Raw genomic sequence first — 22,759 nt, forward strand, 5'->3', positions numbered from 1 at the left:
GGTCAAGCAGTAGTCTGACCAGTTTGTTTTGAGATGTTTGTAATTTTGTTTTTAGCGCCTTTGAGGTGCTTTGGTACCATGAGGTGCAAGCATAGTCGTAGTACCCTTGAATGAGTGCTCCTGCCTTGACACACAAACGTCTCCTGATTTTCTTTGGCAATCAGAGGACTCTGTGCTTTGTCTAAATCATGAATATTTCATTTCCCTTTAAAAAGGGATGTTGTGTGAAAAGGATAAAAGCCAACATCTATGGAAATATTCAGCTCACCTCATTTGAACCCATCCAATAATTTCAGAAGATTTATTTTCGTCAAATAATGTCTGTTTAAAGCAATTGCATTTTCAGCTCCAGTAATTGCAGCAAATTCAGAGTAATTTCCCTGTGTTCAAGATGTACACGTAAAAAGCGAACAGAAAGCTTTACGTATTCAGCAGTGTGTGTGTGTGTGTGTGTGTGTGTGTGTGTGTGTGTGTGCGTGCGTGCGTGTGTGCGTGCGTGTGAGAGAGAGCAGTGAAGGAGGCGAAACAGTGCTTCTTGGGGAAACTGCAGCAGCAGTTTTCCGAGGGGAACTCCTCCTCTGTCTGGAAAGGCCTCAAAACCATCACAAATTACAAACTAAAATCCCCACAGATGTCTGACAACCTTCTCCTTGCAAATGAGCTAAATGAGTTTTACTGCAGGTTTGACAAGGAAGTGTTCCCCCCGGCCCCCTTCCCTCACCCTCCAGACCACAATCACCCCCGGTCCCCAGTGGTAACCCTGTCTCCCCTACCACGCCCCTCCCCCCACACCACCCTATTAAAGTTTTGCTGTTACCTATCCACTTCGTGCCTAGTGGCACATAAGGCCTTCACAGAGCGTTTCCACTTCTCCCAGTCAGCTGCCATTGTTCTTGCTTCAGGCCATGAGCTCCACCCTGCCTCTTTTCTTTCTTTCTCTACTGTGCATCTCCAGGTAGTCTTTGGTCTTCCTTTTCTTCTTTTCCCTTCTGGTGCCCAAGTCATTGATATGTTGCAGTCGTTGTTGTGGTCTTGCCTCAGTATGTGTCCTATCATCTTCCATCTTCGCCACTTCACTTCCTTGCTCAACGGCTTCATGTCGGCTCTTTCTAGTAGCTCTACGGTGCTGATGCGGTCTTGCCACTGGATTCTGAGGATTCTTCTGAGGCATCTGTTATGGAACACGTCGACTGATTTGTTGTCTCCCTTGTTCATCTTCCATGTTTCACATCCATACAGTAGGACTGGCACAACCAGTGTTTTGTACAATCTCAGCTTTGTTCTACTTGAGATGCTGTTGGAGTGCCAGATCTTTTTGAGTTTGATGAATGCACCTCTTGCTTTGGAGAGTCTGTTCTTTAGGTCTTTCATACCTCCTCCCTCTTTACAGATGGTGGCTCCCAAGTATGTGAATTGGTCTACATCCTCAATCTCTTGGTCGTTGATGTTGATTTTGTCATGGTTTCTTGCATTAATTCTCATGGTTTTTGTCTTTCCGGTGTTAATCTCGAGTCCCACTCGTCTGGCTTCTCTCTCCATTCTTGTCGTCTTTTCCTGGATTTGGTGTTTGGTAGAGGAGAGTAATGCTACATCATCTGCAATATCCAGATCGTCGAGTTTTGATGTCAACTTCCATCTGATTCCATTCTCGCCTTGTCCAACTGTTCTTCTCATTATCCAATCCATGATCATTAAGAATAAAAAACCTGACATATTGCATCCTTGTTTGACACCGCTGTTGATGTTAAACCACTCGCATATTTCTCCTTGGTCTTCTACTGCACACTGGAAGTCTTCATAGAATATTTTCACTATAAATTTGATCACAAAAAAAATAATATTTTCACTATCTGGACAATCTTATCTGGGATTCCATATTTCTTCATAATTAGCCATAGGCTTTCATGGTGGACTGAGTCGAAAGCCTTTTCAAAATCCACAAAGTTCAGGTGGAGTGTTGCTTGCCACTCGTTTACTTGCTCAATGATGTTCCGCAGTATGAAGACTTGTTCTGTTGTTCCTCTTCCTCTTCTGTAACCGGCTTGTTCTTTTCTTAGCCGTGAGTCGATTCCAATTCTGATTCGGTCAATGATGATCCTCCCAAGTATCTTCCCTACGACTGGAAGTAGGGTGATGCCTCTTGAGTTCTTGCATTCTTTGAGGTTTCCTTTCTTTGCTAGTTTGATGATAAGCCCCCTCTTCCAGTTCTTCGGGATCTTCTCCTGCCTCCATATTTTTTCTTCTTTGCTGAAAACTCGATGTCTGCTTTTAATAACTCGGCTGTGATGTTGTCGATTCCTGGTGCTTTCCCATTCTGAAGTCCTTTAATCACTTCCTTTACTTCAGGAATCTCTTCAATCATGTTAGTGAGTTCACATTCTTCCTCATCAGTTATTGGGTTTTCTGGTGGTTCCCTATTCAGTACTTCCTTGAAGTGTTCTGTCCACCTTGCCTGCACTGCATCTTTTCCGCTGATGAGGTTGCCATTCTTGTCCAGTACTGCTGTGCTCTGTCTAGGTCTCTCGTTGCACAGTGCCTTCGTAAGACCGTACAGTGTCTTCATTTGTTGTTTCCTTGCAGCTTCTTCTGCTTCACTTGCAATGTTCTCCATCCATTTCTTTTTGTCTGTCTTCATACTTCTCTTTGTTTCTCTATCCTTCTCTGTGTACTTTGCTTTTAGCTGTTTCTTATTTCAAGTTTTCAAGTGATTAAAGTTTTGCACTTTATAACAATTTATTATTATGTTATTCTTATTTGTAAAAAGAATCATGCACTGTAATGTCGAATCACGTTCCATTTGTATATACAATATGGTGAATAAAGTCATCTGAATCTGAGTCAGTAGTGGCATATGGAGAGTCACAGTAGATTAGATGGACCACAGGGGCAGAGCGGAGACGGAGGCAACCGTGCTGCCACAGAGTCGAGAGATAATTTTTTTTTAAATCACTCTCTGTGCTGTGGAACTGTGATGTGACAAGAAAAGATCTCCATTTCTGACATTGGAGTCGTGACACCCTGCAAGTCATCGAGGACCCCCGGTGTCTCTGAGCCCCAGCTACCATCCCCCCTGGTGTGTTATATCCCTCCTGTCCATCCACATCATCCCCCACTCATTCATGGTCCTCTTCCCCCACCTGCTGGACAATTCCCTTCACATCCTCTTAGACAATTACCCTCACTTGAACATACCCTCCTGGTGCACTGGTGCATCTTTAGTGTTTCTGTCTTCCTCTGTGTTCTCCCCCTTTTGCTGTGTCTCCCGGTGTGTCTCTTGCCCTTCATGTTCCCCTGTTATTATTATGTCCCCAGTGTGTTTAGTCTTGTCTTGTGTTGTTATTTAGTCTTGTACTCTAGTCTTGCCATTCTGTTCCCATCCCAGGTGTGTCTCGTTTCCAATCAACCCTCATGTGTCAATTAGTCTGTGAATATGTCTTGTCTGCCCTGCCTTCCTTGACGGTTCATTATCCTGGTTGTTTCTCCTGTTTCCTGTCATATTCATGTGAGTGTTGTTCGTGTGCATTTAGCTGTTGTGCATTCTCTTATGAGCAACATAAGAAAACATTTCCTCATACGTAAAAACAATAATAATAATCATGAAATCATAGTAATGATGGTACAAGTCACTTATAGGAAACAGGTTAACACGTTCTCTTCATTCATTCCCCTTGGTTCAATGCAATTGAACAAATGGATATAATAACATTCACGTTGAAATAGTAACTTATGCCTGTCACCCCCTCTAGAGCAGTGGTTCCCAACCTTTTTTGAGTACTGTACCACCAAAGCATTTCAAGCCAACCAAAAGTACCACCTACTACGCAATCAATCGTGGTGATGCCCAGGATGTATAATTAATAAATTAATAGTCTATATATTGTGGCAGACCGGCTGTGTGTGTGTGTGTGTGTGTGTGTGTGTGTGTGTGTGTGTGTGTAGCTAAGGTGAAACCTGGGAGTGGAAGAAGGAGAGAAGTGATGAGGAGAGATAGAGAAGAGGAGATTTTTGTCTTTGTGACCCAATGCGACAATTAATGTGACACTTAAATCATATATTCAATCATAACTAATCATATAAATTATAATAGCCATTGTTTAAAGACTAAAAAAAAGTTAGTAACTCACCAATTAATGTGACACTTGAGCCTGTCATACAAGCTAAGAACAGTTGTGTCTTTACCTTGAAGAGAGAGATTCAGCTGGTTGAGTTTGCTGAAAATGTCAGAGAGGTTTCCCAGCCGAGCTACCCAGTCTGTGTCGTCGAACATCGCCACAAGGGGGTGTGTGTGCTCAGACAGAAATGCCCTCACTTCATTGCGCAGCTCGAACAGCTGCTCGCTGTAACGTCTTCCCTCGGGATAACCGTCGGTGTGAAGCAGGAGCTGTTTATGTTCTGAGTCTGACCCACCGTCTTCACAAAGTGACTGAAACAGTCTATGATTCAAAGGCCTGGACTGTATGAAGTTGATCACTTTTACGGCATCATTCAAAACATAATTTAACTCTGGACGCCGTCTGTGCACACATGAGCAGTATTTCCAATCCAGCTTGTGTTGAGAGAAAAAATTGTCAATAACGTTAAAAACGTCCAGTCCAGTAGTTCTCCCCGTGAGTTTCTTGCAAAACAGAATGTGCTCGTTCATCTCCAAAGTGTCTTTGTAACGCACAAACGCAATCAGTTGTGCTTCCCCACTGACATCCGTCTATTCATCCAACTGCAAAGCGAACATAATTTATATGCTTTACATTGTTTCTGGATGAACCATCTCGACTCAGCCATTGATCCATAATGATTTTTATCTCAATAAACACCAGCGCTTCAATGAATACCTGACAGCTGACAGACAGTCCGGCGCCGGCGGGCGGGAAGCTGAACTCAGCGCCAATAATAATATAATTATAGCCAGCAAATGATTACTTAATTTGAATGCCCCCAATTTTGGTTACATTATTACAGATTATGCATTATTCATTATGTGGGTACAGTTTTCCTGTACAATTTCTAATATTTTTTTTTTTTTTTTTTTTTACTTTTCAAAATCTTTTCACGTACCACCTGGGGACCACCCACGTACCACTAGTGGTACGCGTACCACCGGTTGGGAAACACTGCTCTAGAGGGCCTGTGGACTAACTCGAGTCCCATGTATTTAAGATCGTTGACGGCATGTTTGCATTTAGAAAAATGTCGAGCTACCGATGACTTCAAATCTGAATTTCTGACTGAACATTTATGTTCACTAATTCTCGATTTAAAGGCTCTAGTTGTTTTACCCACATAAGAAAAATTACACAGACATTTCAGCAGATACAGATCCTTGTCTAGTGGCGTGGTGCCCCTGGCCTTTAAATCAGCTGTCATTAAACCACTACTTAAAAAACCGAACCTCAACCCTCTAATCTTGAAAAATTACAGACCTATCTCCAATCTTCCGTTCCTATCCAAAGTGTTAGAACGGATCGTCGCAACGCAACTTACTGACCATTTATCAAACAATAATCTTAATGAATCTTTTCAATCTGGCTTGATTTGGCGGTTACCAAAGTCACAAATGACTTACTGCTCTCTCTTGACTCAAACCTCACTTCTGTGCTCTTATTGCTTGATCTCAGTGCAGCCTTTGACACTATCGATCACTCGATTCTTCTAGGTCGGCTTGAGAATCATGTTGGCATTCGGGGTCTCGCACTAGCTTGGTTTAAATCCTATTTAACTGATAGAACACACTGCGTGGTCTATAATGATTTAACATCTGAGACCCTCCCAGTGCAATGTGGTGTCCCACAAGGCTCTGTCCTGGGCCCTTTGCTATTTTCGATTTACATGCTACCCCTCGGCAATATCATACGCAAATTTGGCATAAACTTTCATTTTTACGCTGATGACACCCAATTATATATACCTATTAAGCCAAATGATTCCTCCCAACTACAAAACCTTGAGGCCTGCTTGCTTGCCGTCAAAAAATGGATGTCGCAAAACGTTCTACTCCTTAATGCAGATAAAACTGAGATGTTAATTGTTGGCCCCCCAAACCACAGAGGCCTGTTTCAGGACATCTCCCTCAACTTTGATACCTGTCATGTATCCCAGAGCTCCACCATAAAAAACCTCTAAGTAATTTTTGATTCCTCCCTCTCATTTAATGCACATATACAAAATTTCACCAAAATTGCATTCTTCCATCTTCGTAATATCGCAAAAATTCGCCCCATTTTAACTCTGGCTGAGGCTGAAACCCTGATTCATGCTTTTGTCTCATCACGTCTGGACTACTGTAATGCACTTTTTTCAGGCCTACCTAATTCAAGCATCAAAAATCTTCAACTCGTGCAAAATGCGGCTGCACGGATACTAACTAGAACTAGAAAATTTGATCACATCACACCAGTTTTGTCCGCCCTACACTGGCTTCCTATTCAAGCCCGATCTGAATTTAAAGTGCTACTCCTCACCTACAAAATTTTAAATGGGCTTGCACCGCTCTATCTATCCGATCTCATCTCCCGATACTCGCCCGCTCGTGCTCTGCGCTCACAAAATTCGGGGTTTCTATCGATTCCTAGGGTTAAAAAGAAATCCGCCGGCCACAGAGCCTTTGTCTACCGCTCTCCCTACCCGTGGAACAAATTACCTGCCGTCATCAGGGGCGCCTGCTCTGTCGAAGCTTTTAAATCCCTGCTTAAGACCCATCTTTTCTCTCTCTCCTTCAACCTACCCTGATCTCACCTGGTCGGGGACTGACCTTTAGATTAATCTGTCTAGTTTAGTTAGGACGTTTATTTTCCCCCATGTCTGCACCACAAACATGGGAACTCTCTAACTCCTCTCCCCCCTTCCCCCCCCCCCCCATCTCTCTGAGTGCCTGTCTCCTAGCGCTGACTAAGGTGATGGATGCCTCGGGGTCTTGGCCAAGATTGCAGTGACTGCTCTACTTGCACCACCGAGGCCTTGGATCAGCTACTTACCGTCGTCTGTCCGTGGTCCTGTCAACTGGTGTGTCATTGTGGTTTCATTGCTGGGTTAAGTACTTCTATTCTATTCACATAATATGCTTACTTCATATATCTACTCTATTCACATATATGCTTACCACTTGTATCTATTGCTATGTCCGCCCACTACAATCACACAAGCTGTTTAACGCCTGTCCCGTCTCCCTGTCCCCCTGTGAGTTGCTGTCCTGGAGTGCTGACCGGAGTGTCGGATGTCCCGTGATGAAGGCCGGGAGGATGCGACCCTCTCTGCGTGCCCTCCTGTCTCCGGAGGTCTCGTAGTGGTGACCGGAGTGCTGGACGTCCTGCGATGATGTCGGGGAGGTCGCGACCCTCTCTGCGCCGCCCCCTATCTCCCTGTCTCCGGCTGTCCCTGAGCAATGACCGGAGTGTTGAATGTCCCGTGATTAAGACGGGGAGGACGCAACCCTCTTTGCGCCGCCCCTGTGCCTCAAATAGATTCGCTATCAGCTCTATCTTCAATCTTTCAAAATGTTCAGTTGCTATCGCTATCAGCTCTATCTTTAATCTTTCAAAATGTTCAGTTGCTATTGCATGCACTCATCTGTGTTTCACTACACACTTGAGTGCATGCTTACCAACTGTTAGTCTGCAACACTACTATCACGACATCTAAGAAGGGAGATCCCCCCTTGAATGGCCCTTCTAAGGTTTCTCTCCTCCACACTGCCTGTGGAGCATTTTTCCCTATTGTTAGGTTTTAGTGAGTTTTTCCTTACCTTCACGTGGGGTATGTCTGGGAGTGCTTGCATTCTTTCATCATTTATTTTAAATTTGTTGGACCTTATGGTGTTCTTGTTCTGTTCTTGACTTATTGTTATGTTTTCTTCTTGACTTGTTTAAAGAAGACATGTATGGCCCATGGGGACATTAACGTGTGTTGTCGGGCCTTATAAATAAATTTGATTTGATTTGATACACCAGATTTGAGGAATTACAAGTAATGCGCCCTTTAACAGGTATACGCTTGCCCGTTTTGGGGTGTGTGTAGAATTTATCTTTGATCATGCCTTGGCATTGTACACAGGCCTGACAGGGGAAATTACCATCAGGGATGTTGGACATAAAATGTGTGGGTTTCCTTATGGGAAAATCAGTTTTGACTAGAAGATTAGAAAGATTCACTTGTCGTTTATAAAAATACTATAAGTAGAAACAAAAGATACTTTGTCCGAGTTTTCATTTATCTTTTTGTGGGAAAACAACGAGGCTCTATCGATCTGTTTGGTTTTATTCAGGGCTTTAAGTGTCAATGCATCACTATAGCCTCTGTCATGGAAACTACCACGGAGGACTTCTGCTTGAGCAATAAATCTGTCGTCCGTGTCACACATTCTCCTATAACGTAGGATTTTGGCTGAAGGGTAGATTATTCTTTAATGCAGGAGTGTGATAACTAGAATAATGTAGGAACGAGTTGCGGTCTGTCTCCTTTTTGAAGAGCTCTGTGTGTAATGAAATACCATCTGGGGCTTTGTTAATTAAAACATCAAGAAATGAACACAGGACTTCTCGCTGTTGTCTTGTCTCTCGATCTTCCTCTGAAAGGAAGTCCCTGTTTTGTCCATGATTCACCGCCCGTGCTCTGTTGTTTCAAAACGCTCTCTAAACAGCGTCTCCGCAGGAAAGCCCCCTCCGATGTCCGCCTCGTTCTCCCCTGGGCAACACCGCCTGCGACCGCTGGACTCCGCCCCGTTGGCCGTCTCCGCCCCGTTGGCCGTCTCCGCCCCGTTGGCCGTCTCCGCCCCGTCGGTCATCTTGGTTGAGGCTCATCTGCACCGCCGTCGGCCCTCTCCAGACTCTGAAAGCAGAAACACCACGCCGGCAGTTTTTCTGTACACGCGACCCTGTGTTTTCTATTAGTCTACCGTGGCTTTGGGCCTGCAGCTCGTTCCATGGAGTTATCTCCAGTTCTCTATATATTTTTCCTCTGCAAGCCCCTGCCATGGCCACGCCCTTTCAGACTGTTGGACGGTGTGAGTGTCCTACAGCCCATGGCGCTATTTGTTCTCTATTAGTCCCCCACCTTCTCAACACCCATATCTATCCTACAGGGCTGTTCCCTGTTTGTTGTCTTCCGGCGTGACACCCGCAGCTAACCGATTCCCACTTCCGTCGCCCTATCTGTTCATCCCAGGTTGACCCCCAGCGCGCGCCAGTTCTTCTGGTAACGTCTTCTGAAGACTCTGCCTATTTATTAGGTGTGAGAAGGCCCCACTGGAGATCGAACTCCCTCTTATTTCATAATTAAACTTATTTAATTAACCGCATCTCATCTCTCTGTGCAATTCTTATTTAACCCATTCAATAATTAAACTATTTAATTAACCCGTATATCGACATTATTATTATGATAATAACATCCAACCTAGCATCGCTCTAACATACAACAGAGCAGGTTGGTTCCCTGCCCCTAACTCACATACACATACTCGTACTATTATCTAACATACAACAGAGCTGTCCGTTGCTCTACCCTAAACGGGGCTGTCTCCGTCGCCCTGGAGCTGTACGTTGCTCTATACCCTACGGGGCTGTTTCCGTCGCCCTGGAGCTGTACGTTGCTCTATACCCTACGGGGCTGTTTCCGTTGCGCTGGAGCTGTCCCGTCGCTCTATACTACACAGGGCTGTTTACGTCGCCCTGGAGCTGTCCCGTCGCTCTATACCACACGGGGCTGTCTACGTCGCCCTGGAGCTGTACCGTCGCTCTATCCTAAACACGGAGCAGTCCGTTGCTCTGGAGCGGTCCGTTGCTCTATTCTACACAGAGCAGTCCGTTGCTCTGGAGCGGTCCGTTGCTCTATTCTACACTTTGAGTTCCTTTACAAAGTTCTCACATACACCACCGTGTATACACACAAGCAGTTGGTAATTTGAAAAAATGTAACTCCTTAATTAAATTAAACTCTAAATATTCCCCTATGGGTAATGGAAACTCCCCAGCACTACCCCCCCCCCCCCCCCCGCTCCGCCACTAGGTGGCGACCTACTCCTCCTGCATTTGCCTGTATTATCCCACTGGCCCCCCTAGATGGCAGCCAAACTCAGTCTAGAGGATTGTAGCTGACGTGTCACTTCCTGGTTCTAATCTCCTCGTGGCTGTGCGGCCATTTTGTCTGCTCAATTTTGTTGACATTTCCTCTCATCTTATCTCACCCATCCTCCTCGTGGCCCTTTGTGGCCATCTTGTCTCTGTGCCTTTTTTTCCTTTTTTTTCCACTGTCCCTTTAATGCCTCAAACATTCTCTCGCTACCGACCACACCCGTAACGTTTGTTCACTGCTCCCTTCACGTCACAGTCCCGCTTTCCGCTTTCTGTGTTTTGAACAGTAATCAACTAAATACGATGTTGCCCCTTTAATTCCACTAGACATCTCCCCTTTGCCTCCCTTCTCATCTCCTACACAGTGGCTTCTGTGCTCTGTAGATAAGACTCTCGATTTCCAAAACAAAAACCGTGCCGCTCTGCCTGTCCCAAAACACTATTACAGCTGGCGTTCTCTCTGTGTCAAACTAAATATGTTTATGGATGCACTATTGTTCGTTTTTATTTGGCTTAAAGATCAAAACAACCGTGTGTACACAATGAACTCACATCTTTCTCCTGAGCGCTGTTTCTCCTACAGCACTGGTTCGCCTCCTGACCGCTCGACTCGCCGCTCTCTCCCAGGGCTGGCCGGCCTTGCTCGATCATGATTCTCCCACACACGATGACTGTTGTCCACTGTCGTCCCATTATTGAAAAAGTCTTTTTCCGTTGTTCTTATCTCTTGCAAATCCGGCTGTCATCGGCAACCAACTGTTAGATCCTGATCAATCTGGCCAGTATCACGTCTTCCTCTCCATCCAATTCCTCTGCATTGTGTAATTTTAATGGTCCTGACGTCTCATATACTGGCTGAATATAATCCTTATCTCTCCCCGTTAGTACGATCCCCAAACCATAATAATTCTCCACCTCCGTAAGGATTCGACACAGCGTAATACCTTATGAGGAAAAGCGTTGTTTATTGATATAAACAGAAACCTCAGCTCAGATGTTAACAGATTGTATTGTCCTTGAAGAGTCTATTCTAATGATCTTTCGGTGTGTTCAGTCTATTGTCCTTTTGCTATTCAGTCCACTGGTGGTCAAGCCTGGGCCCTCATTCATCAACGTGTTCTACGCACAGATCTGTGCTTACCCTGTGCGTACGATCATTTCTAAGCAAAGAGTGGGATTCATCAATTTCGATTTGAACTCGACTCCGTGCTTACATCTACGCACAGGTCAGACCAGGCGTACCTGGCGCCCAGTGGTAGAATATCGTTACTACGCATAAGCACTCCTCAGTCCTGCATTAGTTTCAAGGCGGAAATAAGCTTCCGTGCATTAGTGTTCAACTTCTGTATGACCCGTAATTCATTATAGTTCATTGTAAAATAGCGACAGTAGTGTAATTATAACGGGCTCACACGCGAACAAGAGGTTGGCCTGCTTGTTTGGCACGGGGGGGCAGACGCAAAACACCAACCTCCAAACGCGATTAGATATTGTTTCAAATAAAAAGCAAATTATTTTGTGTCATGTTTCCAAATAAGATTGGTCACGAAATGCTTTCTACTCCAATTTGTTGGTTAGAATAGATGACCTCCGTTGAAACTTCACTGAGACTAACAGTCTATTTGTGAGCTCCCGCACAGATGTGATGATAATAATAATAATAACAATAATAATAATAGCTTCATTTTATATAGCGCCTTTCAAGAGACCCAAGGTCGCTTTACATAGATAGGGGGGGGGGGGGGAATAACAAAGTAACAAAATAGTGGACAGACACACAACATATATATATGATGATGGAATTCATTCAAGATCCTCTCCACCCTCGGGTCTTTGCCACCGCGGCACGGTCCATCGTGATATTGGAGATGGATCGACCAATATACTGTTACTGTAGCTGTCAAAGCTCCATCACAAATGCAGTTATGTGAATAGAAAGGGATTCCACTCAGTCAATGTTGCGATGCGCATTTGCCTGATACATGTTATTGCTGGATGCCGGGAGGAAGGCGATGCTGAATGTTTTCAATTCATTAAATAAAACAGATACTTTTTGCAAGGGTTTACTGACTGTCATACAAATGATCAACCAACTACATACTGTAACTTTTCAGTGCACGTTCTTATTTACATTGTGACAACAGCCTTGTGAGTTCCCGCAGTGACCCGCACACAGACATGATGGAATTCAAGTTCATGTTTGTATTGATCACATATAGGCAGGCTACACATGGCGTATCTGCTACATCATACATGGCAGTAAGATTCATTGTTCTTGTATAGCTCTCGTATTATTGTTTATGTAGGCTACCCAATACTGACATCAAAATGGATTGTAGTATGCCTCTAGAAATCATATGCAGCAGGTAGAAAATTGACGGGAGATCCATCGCGATTTGGAATCAAATTGAGGAGAACTTTAATCCCTGGGTATTAATCAAACAACACGGGAAAAGGCAGTCATATTCCAGCGCGGTCTTTATTAGCCGACAACAAAATAGATGCCTCTAAAAATCATATAGCCAATCGAACACAACTAATAAAGGCATTCATATTACAGCACGGTTATAATGACACACAACCAACGCCAAACAGTGGTCAACGAACGGTCTTTATTAGTATTTTGAGCTGTCCAGGCAGAATTGCAGCAATGGTCTTAGGGAGCCGGTGATATCTGACATCACCGTTTACAAATCCGCCTTTTATTTATCCCATAATACGCGATAGTGTCTTCTTGGTTCGACAGCAGTGAATTCTCCGTGGAGTTTCTCAGAGTTCCGCTCGGGTCAGTCCATTATTTCACATCCCATGGGGGGTGTTTCCTCACTTTCATGACCATATATGGATAATCATGCACGAGCATTGACGGTAGAACAAAGTTCTACGGAGGAGCGTAGAGCCTGCGTACGCACCGTGTGATGAATCCCGACTTCCCTGTGCGTACACTAGTTCTACATTCCGTGCTTACGTGTGGAAATAGAACATATTCTACGTCCACGTTGATGAATGAGGGCCCAGGTCTTTAGCCTAACCCTCCTCGCGTTAGCCGAAGCTAATGATGATGTGGCATCCTCCCCCCCCCCCCCCCCCCTCTCTATGAGAGGAGAGAGTCTCTTGGTCTCTTCCCTCCATGTTAGATTCTGATCAATCTGGCCAGTATCACGTCTTCTTCTGTTATCCTCTCTCCATCCCAATTCCTCTGCGTTGTGTAATTTTAATGGTCCTAACGTCTCATATACTGGCTGGATATAATCCTTATCTCTCCCCGTTAGTACAATCCCCAAACCATAATAATTCTCCACCTCCGTAAGGATTCGACACTTCGACACAGCGTAATACCTTATGAGGAAAAGCGTTGTTTATTGATATAAACAGAAACCTCAGCTCAGATGTTAACAGATTGTATTGTCCTTGAAGAGTCTATTCTAATGATCTTTCGGTGTGTTCAGTCTATTGTCCTTTTGCTATTCAGTCCACTGGTGGTCAGGCCTGGTCTTTAGCCTAACCCTCCTCGCGTTAGCCGAAGCTAATGATGATGTGGCAATGGCATCCTTCCCCCCCCCCCCCCTCTCTATGAGAGGAGAGAGTCTCTTGGTCTCTTCCCTCCTGTGGGATTCGTTTCTTTGGTCTCAGTCAGATTTTTGTCTGCCCTACCCGGAACCACTGTCAGCTTTATAGGATCTTCGTCATAGCTATGATAGCCCACCCCTTTCTGGTTGTCATGTGCCGCGCTGTCATGACAACCGCGTTTAACCTTTACACACATTTCACGTTTCATTAAGATGAACCTCTCTCCCTCCTGCTCTGGGCCTACAGTACACTCGCTCTTATCAATGTTGTGTCTTAGATTGGAATGTCAACATTCTCTCGCTGGAAGTGTGCTGCTATCCTGAACCACCGTTCTATCACCGTCTTCTAAGCCAAGCACATTTTGACCTCTCTGACCCGGCACCGTTTTAGCTGTGGTCATCTCCCCCCAATCTATACATCACATACATTGAATAAACCCCGTTTTCTCTCACTTCCTGCCCACCTTGTATATAGCCACCATTTTGCCTAAACTAATACTGCTAGCCATCAACACTGAAGAAGGAACACATTGGTTCTGAAACATGTATGTATCCGGCTGCAATAATAATTTGAAACCTGAGAGTGCTGGTCCGGCTTCCTGCTTTATTCTACATTTATCTTCGGGATTGCAGCACCCAGTGTCAACTATTGTGAGCGCGGTCTAACTTGATTTTTAGCACGAGATAGTGAAATTAATGCTCACGTCGTCACCGGTGCTGTTGAGATTGTAGCCGCAGGTCACCGCGATGTCAATGGGATGCATCTCTGTCCAGCCGTCGCCCGTGCAGTTTTTGGAGACGTTAACTGGGGAGGAAGAGGACAATCCATACAGGTCACACACGTCCACCGGCCTGCACTTTTCACAACCCATTTTCCACCCACTCCAAAAGGGTCATCAGAAATCATTGACTCACACGCCGGGTAGTTGACCTGTGACCTCTCCTGCCCACTGCCAGACATTGGAGTTCTGCGACGTGCTGTATGTTATTGACTTGTGAATTATTACCACATACAGGAACGCAATTGTGGCTGCGCACAGCACTATGTGCCAGAACTCGCCCCGCTGTATTTCACGTAGGCTTAAAAGATTATTATTTTTTTTTAATATTATTACAATTTTTATGTATAAAAGCACGTTTACTATAAAAACAAACAGTTATAATATCTATAATAGTAACAATCCTTTGTTTAAAATAGGCTGTTTCATTGAGATTTATTTCATTGCATGGGGGCGTAATTACATTTGCATGTGAATCAAGACAATCGCTTTCGTTGGCATTGGGGGAGTGTTAGCGCGACGCACATGGCCTCTGTTGATACACTTTCCATGGGACTCGTCACGATGGAGCAGCTGCACTCAACAAGTTATCTGGATCAGGAAGAGTAATTGATGAATCGGATCTAATGAACGAGTACATATTGGACTTTGTTAATCGAGTTGACTAACACACCGGGCTATTCAACAGAATTAACAATGAGATGGGTCGAAGATAATATGGCTGTTTTAACTGTTTCAGTTTCAGTTTATTTTTTAAAAAGGACAGTACACATTGATAAACATTTCTGTAAATGTGTCAGTTTTAGCCAGCTGGCTAATTCGCAACTGTAGTCCTTTTGGCAAGATGTTATGAGACCGACAATACACCTAGAACAGAAACATCTACACCTCCGACTTCCGCTACAACACAAGGACGTGCCACCTGCAGAAGTTCTCCGATGACTCCTCCATCGTCAGCTACATTGTGGATGAGCTGGATAATCTAGAGGTGGTGGCTGAGACGAGGATGAGGAAAAAGCTAGAAGCCATCCTGGAGAACCCCTCTCACCCCCTCTATGAGGAGCTGGCCAGAATGAAGAGCACGTTCAGCCTAAGACTCATCCCCCCCCCGACACACCACAAACCGCCTGGGTCGGTCCTTTATACCGGCAGCCATCAGGCTCTACAATAAAGGGCTCGGGCGGCCGGTTCTGCTGCCAGAGTTATCACTGTCTCAACTCGGGACATGAGAACTAGAGACTCACATCAACGACTATCTTGGTTCTATCTTGAGCTGATAGAGTTGTACCCTTCCTGATGACTTGTCGTACAGAACTTGTAAGTCGCTTTGGATAAAAGCGTCAGCTAAATGACTAAATGTAAATGTGGAAGACTTGTGTGACTTGGAGACGTGTGTGACTGGGAGACTTGTGTGACTTGGAGACTTGTGTGACTGGGAGACTCGTGTGACTTGTGCAACTTGTGTGACTGGGAGACTTGTGTGACTGGGAGACTTGCGTGACTGGGAGACTTGTGTGACTTGGAGACTTGTGTGACTGGGAGACTTGTGTGACTGGGAGACTTGTGTGACTTGGAGACTTGTGTGACTGGGAGACTTGTGTGACTTGGAGACTTGTGTGACTGGGAGACTTGTGTGACTGGGAGACTTGTGTGTCTGGGAGACTTGTCTGACTGGGAGACTCATGTGACTTGTGTGACTGGGAGACTCGTGTGACTTGTGTGACTGGGAGACTCGTGTGACTTGTGTGACTGGGAGACGTGGTAAATACACAGGTCACAACATGTTTACAGGAACGTTTTGGAGTTGTATTTTGATTGTATTTGGAGTATATTTCCTGACTGTAGTGAACTAGGCTAGATGTCTGCCCCACTTCCAGTGATGAAGCTAAGCTAGGCTAACGGTCCAGGCGTTCCCTAAGCCCAATGCATGCAGAGAGACGAAAAAGGTATGCATCTTCTTGTCTAACTCCAGGGAAGATGTTAAATAAGCTAATTTCCCAAAATGTTGGAGTTTTCCTTTAAGACATAGTACAATAATTAAAACACTGTTTGTGTCCAGGTGTGTATGTGTTAAAATGTTTACATGTACATTCAGTTATTATAGCTGACTCTTTTATCCAAAGCGACTTACAAATTGTGACCAACAAATCAGGCGGGGAACATCTCGGGTAGACATATTAGCATGGTAGGTAGTAGTATAGGTATAGTCGCATAGTACATACTGTAGTAGATAGTAGTAAAGTACATAATAGTAAGACAGTAAGAAGGTTCAACACGCCGTCACAGGTTTGACTCCCGGACCGGCGACCTTTGCCGAATGTCTTCCCCCGTCTATCTCCCATACGTACCTCCTCTCTCTTTCTCAAGTTACAGGTTGAAAAAACCCTCAGCTCAGAACTAGGCAAAATCTGCATATGGCTCGCTGATAACAAACTATCATTACACATGGGCAAAACAGAGTCCATTCTCTTCGGTTCAAATAACAAACTCAGCAAGACCGACGGCTTCTCAGTTACAGTGGGTGACAATATTGTCACAAGGAAAGAAGATATTACCTACCTGGGTTCCATCCTAGAGGCAAATCTTTCCTGTGACAAAATGGCATCCAATGTAATAAAAAAAGTCAACCAACGAACTCGATTCTTGTACCGGATCTCCTCACTGGTAAACAAGAATACCCTGAAGACTCTGGCAGGAGCACTCATTCAAGGGTACTACGACTATGCTTGCACCTCATGGTACCAAAGCACCTCAAAGGCGCTAAAAACAAAATTACAAACATCTCAAAACAAACTGATCAGACTACTGCTTGACCTTACTCCTAGAACCCACCTCACCCCTGCCCACTTTGACAACCTAGGATGGCTTAGAGTAGACGACAGAGTACAGCAACTTGCAATGGGCCTGGTCTACAAGATACACTACACGACCAAGGTACCCATGTACATGTCAAAATACTTCCCAAAGGTCAGTGAATACCACGATCACAACACCAGAGGGAGCTCCACAAATCATGTTAAACCCAGATTCGGCTCAAACAAGGGACTAAACACGTTTCGCAATTATGCCACATCAATGTGGAACGCCCTACCAAAAGCTGTAAAGGAATGTGAATCACTACCCACTTTCAAAAACACTGTCAAAAAACACCTACGGGAGACTGCAATTCGAAACTGGCCCCTGTAAATGTCCTAACAACCCCCTCCAATGTACAGTAAATGACCAAGTATGGTCTTGTCAATATTCCAATGTACAGTTTTGTTTGTACAGTTGTACAGTGTCCCCCACCCACCCCTCATACCCAACCCCCCCCCCCCCCCACTCCACTGCATGTGTGTACACGGTCACAGCTATTGCAGATTCACGCTTGTTAATGAAATATTAGCTATTTTAAGTATGTTAATAGCTAAATAAATACATAAAAGATTATTCATTTTCGTCTATATTCATTGCGTAAAAAATAATTTTTTCCCCTATTCAACTGACACAAAATGCTGTGAGGCACTTGCATACCGCTATGTACATTTCTTTTAATACAGCACTTCATATTATTATAATGTTAAGATGCTTGTTTTACGAGGCAGAACCTCACAAATCATCACAACCGCATTTGCGGTCATGTCTCATTATACATTCAACAACATTACCCAGTTCGAAGTGTGTGTGTGTGTGTGTGTGTAATAACAACAAGTATACTATAATCACAGTTGTATGCATCTTGGTTGTGTTTGGTTGCGTGTTTAGGTTCAGCATCACGGTGTGCTCTCGCCATCACCCTGCATCTCCTAGCTGCACATACACACATTCATCATATCCCTCCTAGTTACACACAGTCATCATATCCCTCCTAGTTACACATACACACAGATGGCCACCACAAACCAACACGTAAGACGTAATAAGGTGTAGATAGATAGTGAGAGCAGCACATCACCAGGGTTATCAAGTGTAGATAGACAGGCAGTGAGAGCAGCTCTCCACCTTGCTATCTGAAACACTGACACCATTATCAACCTAATGTTATTATGTATAGAATAGAATAGAATAGAATAGAAATACTTTTATTATCCAGAGGGAAATTTGACACTCTCGGTGTCAAGCCACTCACTCCATATTGATGTAGCTCTCCACCTTGCTATCTGAAACATATAGCTATCAATATAACGTTAGCTACCAACTATAACTTACATGGCTGTGCGGCTAGCTAGCTATAGCTAACGTTAATGTAGTGGGGCTCGTTATAACACAAGATGTCTTTTGAAAAGTGACATGGTTGGACTTGCGGTCGGCAGAAACTCTCAGTGTAGTTTTATCAAATCTAGACGCGGAATTGTAAGAGGTTATGATGCGGTTTAAATTCGGTTACAGTAACGTTATTTGAACGCTACTTTACACAAACATTCTAAATACACTTACCCATAAAGACGCATGAAGACAGACCCTCCAGTTTATCGAAATCCACTTGAGAACAGCTGTGTAACAAAGTCCAATATGTACTTGTTCATTAGATCCGATGCATCAATTGCTGTTCCTTGAGTGTAACATTACGTTAGCTGCTAGTTTGTGCATCCATCGTTTGTAAACAAACCAGCCTTCATTCAAATGTATCTGTCCACCGATCTGATCCAAGATGGCAGCCAGGGGCGGATTTAGGGTTGTAGGAGATCCGGGGCTTAGCCCAGATGGGCCCCCCTTTTTTTGTTTTTTTGTTTGTTTTTTTTGTAATATTTTTATTTTTTTTTGGCAGGCAAGGGGTGGTTTGGAGGGGTTTGGTTTGGAAGATCCACGACAGATCTTTTTTGAATTTAATGAACCTGTACGTGCAATTTCCTGCAATATAGAGCCTTCAATCTTGACCAATAAAGCTGCTATTTTCACTATAAAACTCAGTTAATGGTTAGATTTATATATTGGGGGGGATATATCATATTTTTCATATAATCAAAAAGTGGTGGAGCAAGATCATACCTTTGCTCCCCCAAGTTCAATAGTGGGAGAGCAGAGATGCTCCGAATGCTCTTATGGCCAGGCGTCTATGATTCACTGATACAAAGTAAAATAGTGCAGTGCAATAAAATAGTTTGTAAAATAGAATAAAATAATGCAATAGTGCATTGCAATAAAATAGTTATCATCGGATTTTTTCGGGAGGCCGGTAAGGAGTGCATTACAGTAGTCGAGTTGGCTTGAGATAAAGGCATGGATCTGGTTTTCAGCGTCCTTTTGATTTATAAATGGCCGTACTTTAGCTATGTTTCTAAGGTGGAAGAATTAAGTTTTTGTCAACTTGTTGATTGTGATTTAAAGCTTAGGTCTGAGTCTACCATAACACCAAGACTTAACTCACTCAAATACAGTTAGCAGCTGGATAGACCACAGATGGAAATTAGCTTCTTCTAAATCTGGTGCAAACATATTTTCATGTAACAATGATGAATTGTAAAAAAAAAAAAAAAAATTAAATAGATTCGGGGCTTTTCAGAATACATCCGGGGCTTGAGCCCAGGTAGCCACCCCCTAGCTCCGCCCCTGATGGCAGCAAGGAAATAGTCTCTGTCCAGTGTTTGTTCATATTTTGTTTGGTTTTATTAGCTTTTTAAAACAAGTATTTTATCCTTCACCCTACCATTCTTTCAACCCAGCTGGGTCATTCCATAAATCCGGTCCGATTTGGACTTTGTGATTTGTATATGTTTTACCAAGAGCCGTGCAGCAGCTAGCTACCAACAGCTACCCACCAGCCCTGCAGCAGCTAGCCACCAGCAGCTAGCCACCAGCCCTGAAGCAGCTAGCAACCAGCAGCTAGCCACCAGCCCTGCAGCAGCTAGCTACCAGCAGCTGGGTCATTCCACCAAGCCGTCCGATTTGGACTTTTGTATTTTATTTTTTTATTATTTTTTATACAAACACAAACAAACATGACAACACAAGATTAGATATACAAGCATTAATTAACAGTGCACATCCAATGAAATCACCATTTAGATAAATGTCTTATACAAGATATACCCCTAATACCTGCTATCTATTACCCTACACATATATGCTCTTGCTCGCACCCCCCCCCCCCCCCCCCCTGGACCCCCCAATGGATAATCCATCCATTATCATTCGCTCCTAACCAGACCCTACCATTATATGCTAGCTTTTATTCTCTCCACTTTGGAGAGACTTTGGGATTTTTATAGTTTTTACGAAGAGCCCTGCAGCAGCTCGCTACCAACAGCTACCCACCAGCCATAAAGCAGAACCAGCGGATCCTACTGCGTCTACTCCCCGCAACAGGCCCAGTTCTCTGGGCCTCGGTGGTAAGTCCTGACCTCAGCTGGAGTTGCCGGTGCTACTAGGGATAGGCTACTAACTCTGCTGCTACTGCATAGCCTACTAAGCTAACCAAGCTAGCTAGACCATTCTCTCACCGCAACGGACCTCTGAGGTCCTCGCGAGTAAGTCTCTGTTACACGGGTAGGCTATTCCTAGCACTGCTTGCTTGATTTAATCTTCTCAACACCGTGGCCTCTTTTGTGAGGCCTCGTGTGTAAGTCTTGACCCGTGCCCTAAAAACATCATACCAGCTAACAGCCTACCTGCTACCTGTCATATATCCACCACTTGCATACTGGCAGATTTTTCTCTGTCCCCGCAGGGATTTTCTGGGAGAGGAAACTATGACACCGCACCCCAACTCCCCCGACTGTCCCAGTTGCCTTCACCTCAACCAGACCATCATAGAGCTGAAAACCAGAATCTCCACCCTCCACTCTATTCACCAGACTGAGCAATTCCTGGACACACTGCTTCCTGACTCACCTGCCACCAAACTGCCTCTCACCACCTACTCCACTGTTACAGTTCCAGACCCCTCCGGCCCCTGGCCTGGTCCAGACCGCAGTCTTCGCCCACAGCCATCATGCTCCACCCCACTGTCATCAGACCCCTGGACTAGGGATGTCCGATATTATCGGCCGATATCGGCATTAAAATGTGATATCGGAAAATATCGGTATCGGTTAAATCTTTTTTTGAATTCTTTATTTATTTTTTTTACATTTCTATAACCTTTATTTACCCAGGCAAGCAAGTAAGAACAAATTATGATTTTATTTATTGTCAAAAGTATGCATAATGTTGTGTTAATTCCACAACAAGAGATATGTAATGTTAATTACCTGAAATTATTCCATTTTTGGGGGGGGGGGGGGCCTGCATATATCGGTATCGGTTGATATCGGTATCGGAAATTAAGAGTTGGACAATATCGGTATATCGGTATCTGTAAAAAAGCCAATATCGAGCATCCCTACCCTGGACTGTTGTCAAGTGCTGAAACGACAGGAAACGGGACAGGACCCCAGCCCTCACCCCCCATCTGCTGCCGCCCATACACACATAAAACAGGTATTCAGCTCTGAGCACCATGGACACCCCCCGGGCCTCTCCTGCACGTAAGCGGATCAAGAGTGTCAGCCGATGCCTCATCCCACCATCTACCGATCAAACAGACCACCCACATGCACACCCAAGCCCCGCCACCCGACACCCAGGTTCTGTTAATTTCACTCCTTGTCCCTCTCGGCTTCCGCGTCCCTCCACTGAGCGGATCAGAGAATGTGCGTCGAGTGAAGCAGCTGTCCTTGTGCCCCAACAAGCACAGTCCCTCCTCCCCACTCCTGCCATTCCACCACTCTTGTCACTGAACTTAGAGCAGCCACCCCAAAGAACCAGAGGGGTTGCGGAGGCTGGAGCAGCGTTCCCATCGACCTGGCCATCGCAGCGCAGAGCGGATTGCCTCCCCACCCCCTCGTCCCAGCATTCCCACCCCCGCCCATTACGTCAAACCCAGAGACCACACCAGCCAGAGATCTGTCGCGCGGCTGCCTCCAGGCCCGACAAGCCCACCACCAGCCCCCCACCTCCTCCTCCCTCTGTGCTTGTTATTGGATCCTCCATGGTGCGCCATGTCACTGTTCCTAAGGGTGAAACCTGCTCCTTCTCCAGTGCTAAGGTCCTGGATATCAACGCCCGCATCACCAACCTCATCGAAGACCGTCCACAGATCTCCTCCGTCATCATACACATTGGGGCCAATGACATCAAGCACAAACAGTCAGAGGTGCTCAAAGAAAGTTATAACACACTCATCACCACCGCGGCTGTGGTAAAACACTCATCGTCTCCGGCCCCTTTCCATCTCCGAAATACACAGACTGGATCTTCAGTCACGTCCGGGACCTCCACATCTGGCTTAAGGCATACTGCAACTTCAAACACATCACCTACATTGACAAATAGACGAATAGAAATATATGAAATATCTTTGCGAAAGACGGTCTCCACCTTAACTGGGCTG

General features: G+C 44.8%; 1 protein-coding gene across 1 annotated transcript in view; it reads right to left on the minus strand.

Moving 5' to 3' along the window:
• vipr1b (vasoactive intestinal peptide receptor 1b) overlaps window positions 1-22,759 on the minus strand; it is a gene marked incomplete at both ends in the record, with an annotated part of 453,408 nt that overhangs the window by 168,932 nt on the left and 261,717 nt on the right. The window contains one exon of the mRNA XM_084326164.1: window positions 14,335-14,435. Coding sequence (XP_084182290.1) covers window positions 14,335-14,435 — 101 coding nt within the window. The remainder of the gene's footprint in view (window positions 1-14,334; window positions 14,436-22,759) is intronic.

This window comes from Notolepis coatsorum (genome assembly GCF_963971535.1).
Source record: "Notolepis coatsorum genome assembly, chromosome: 12".
NCBI lineage: Eukaryota > Metazoa > Chordata > Actinopteri > Aulopiformes > Paralepididae > Notolepis > Notolepis coatsorum.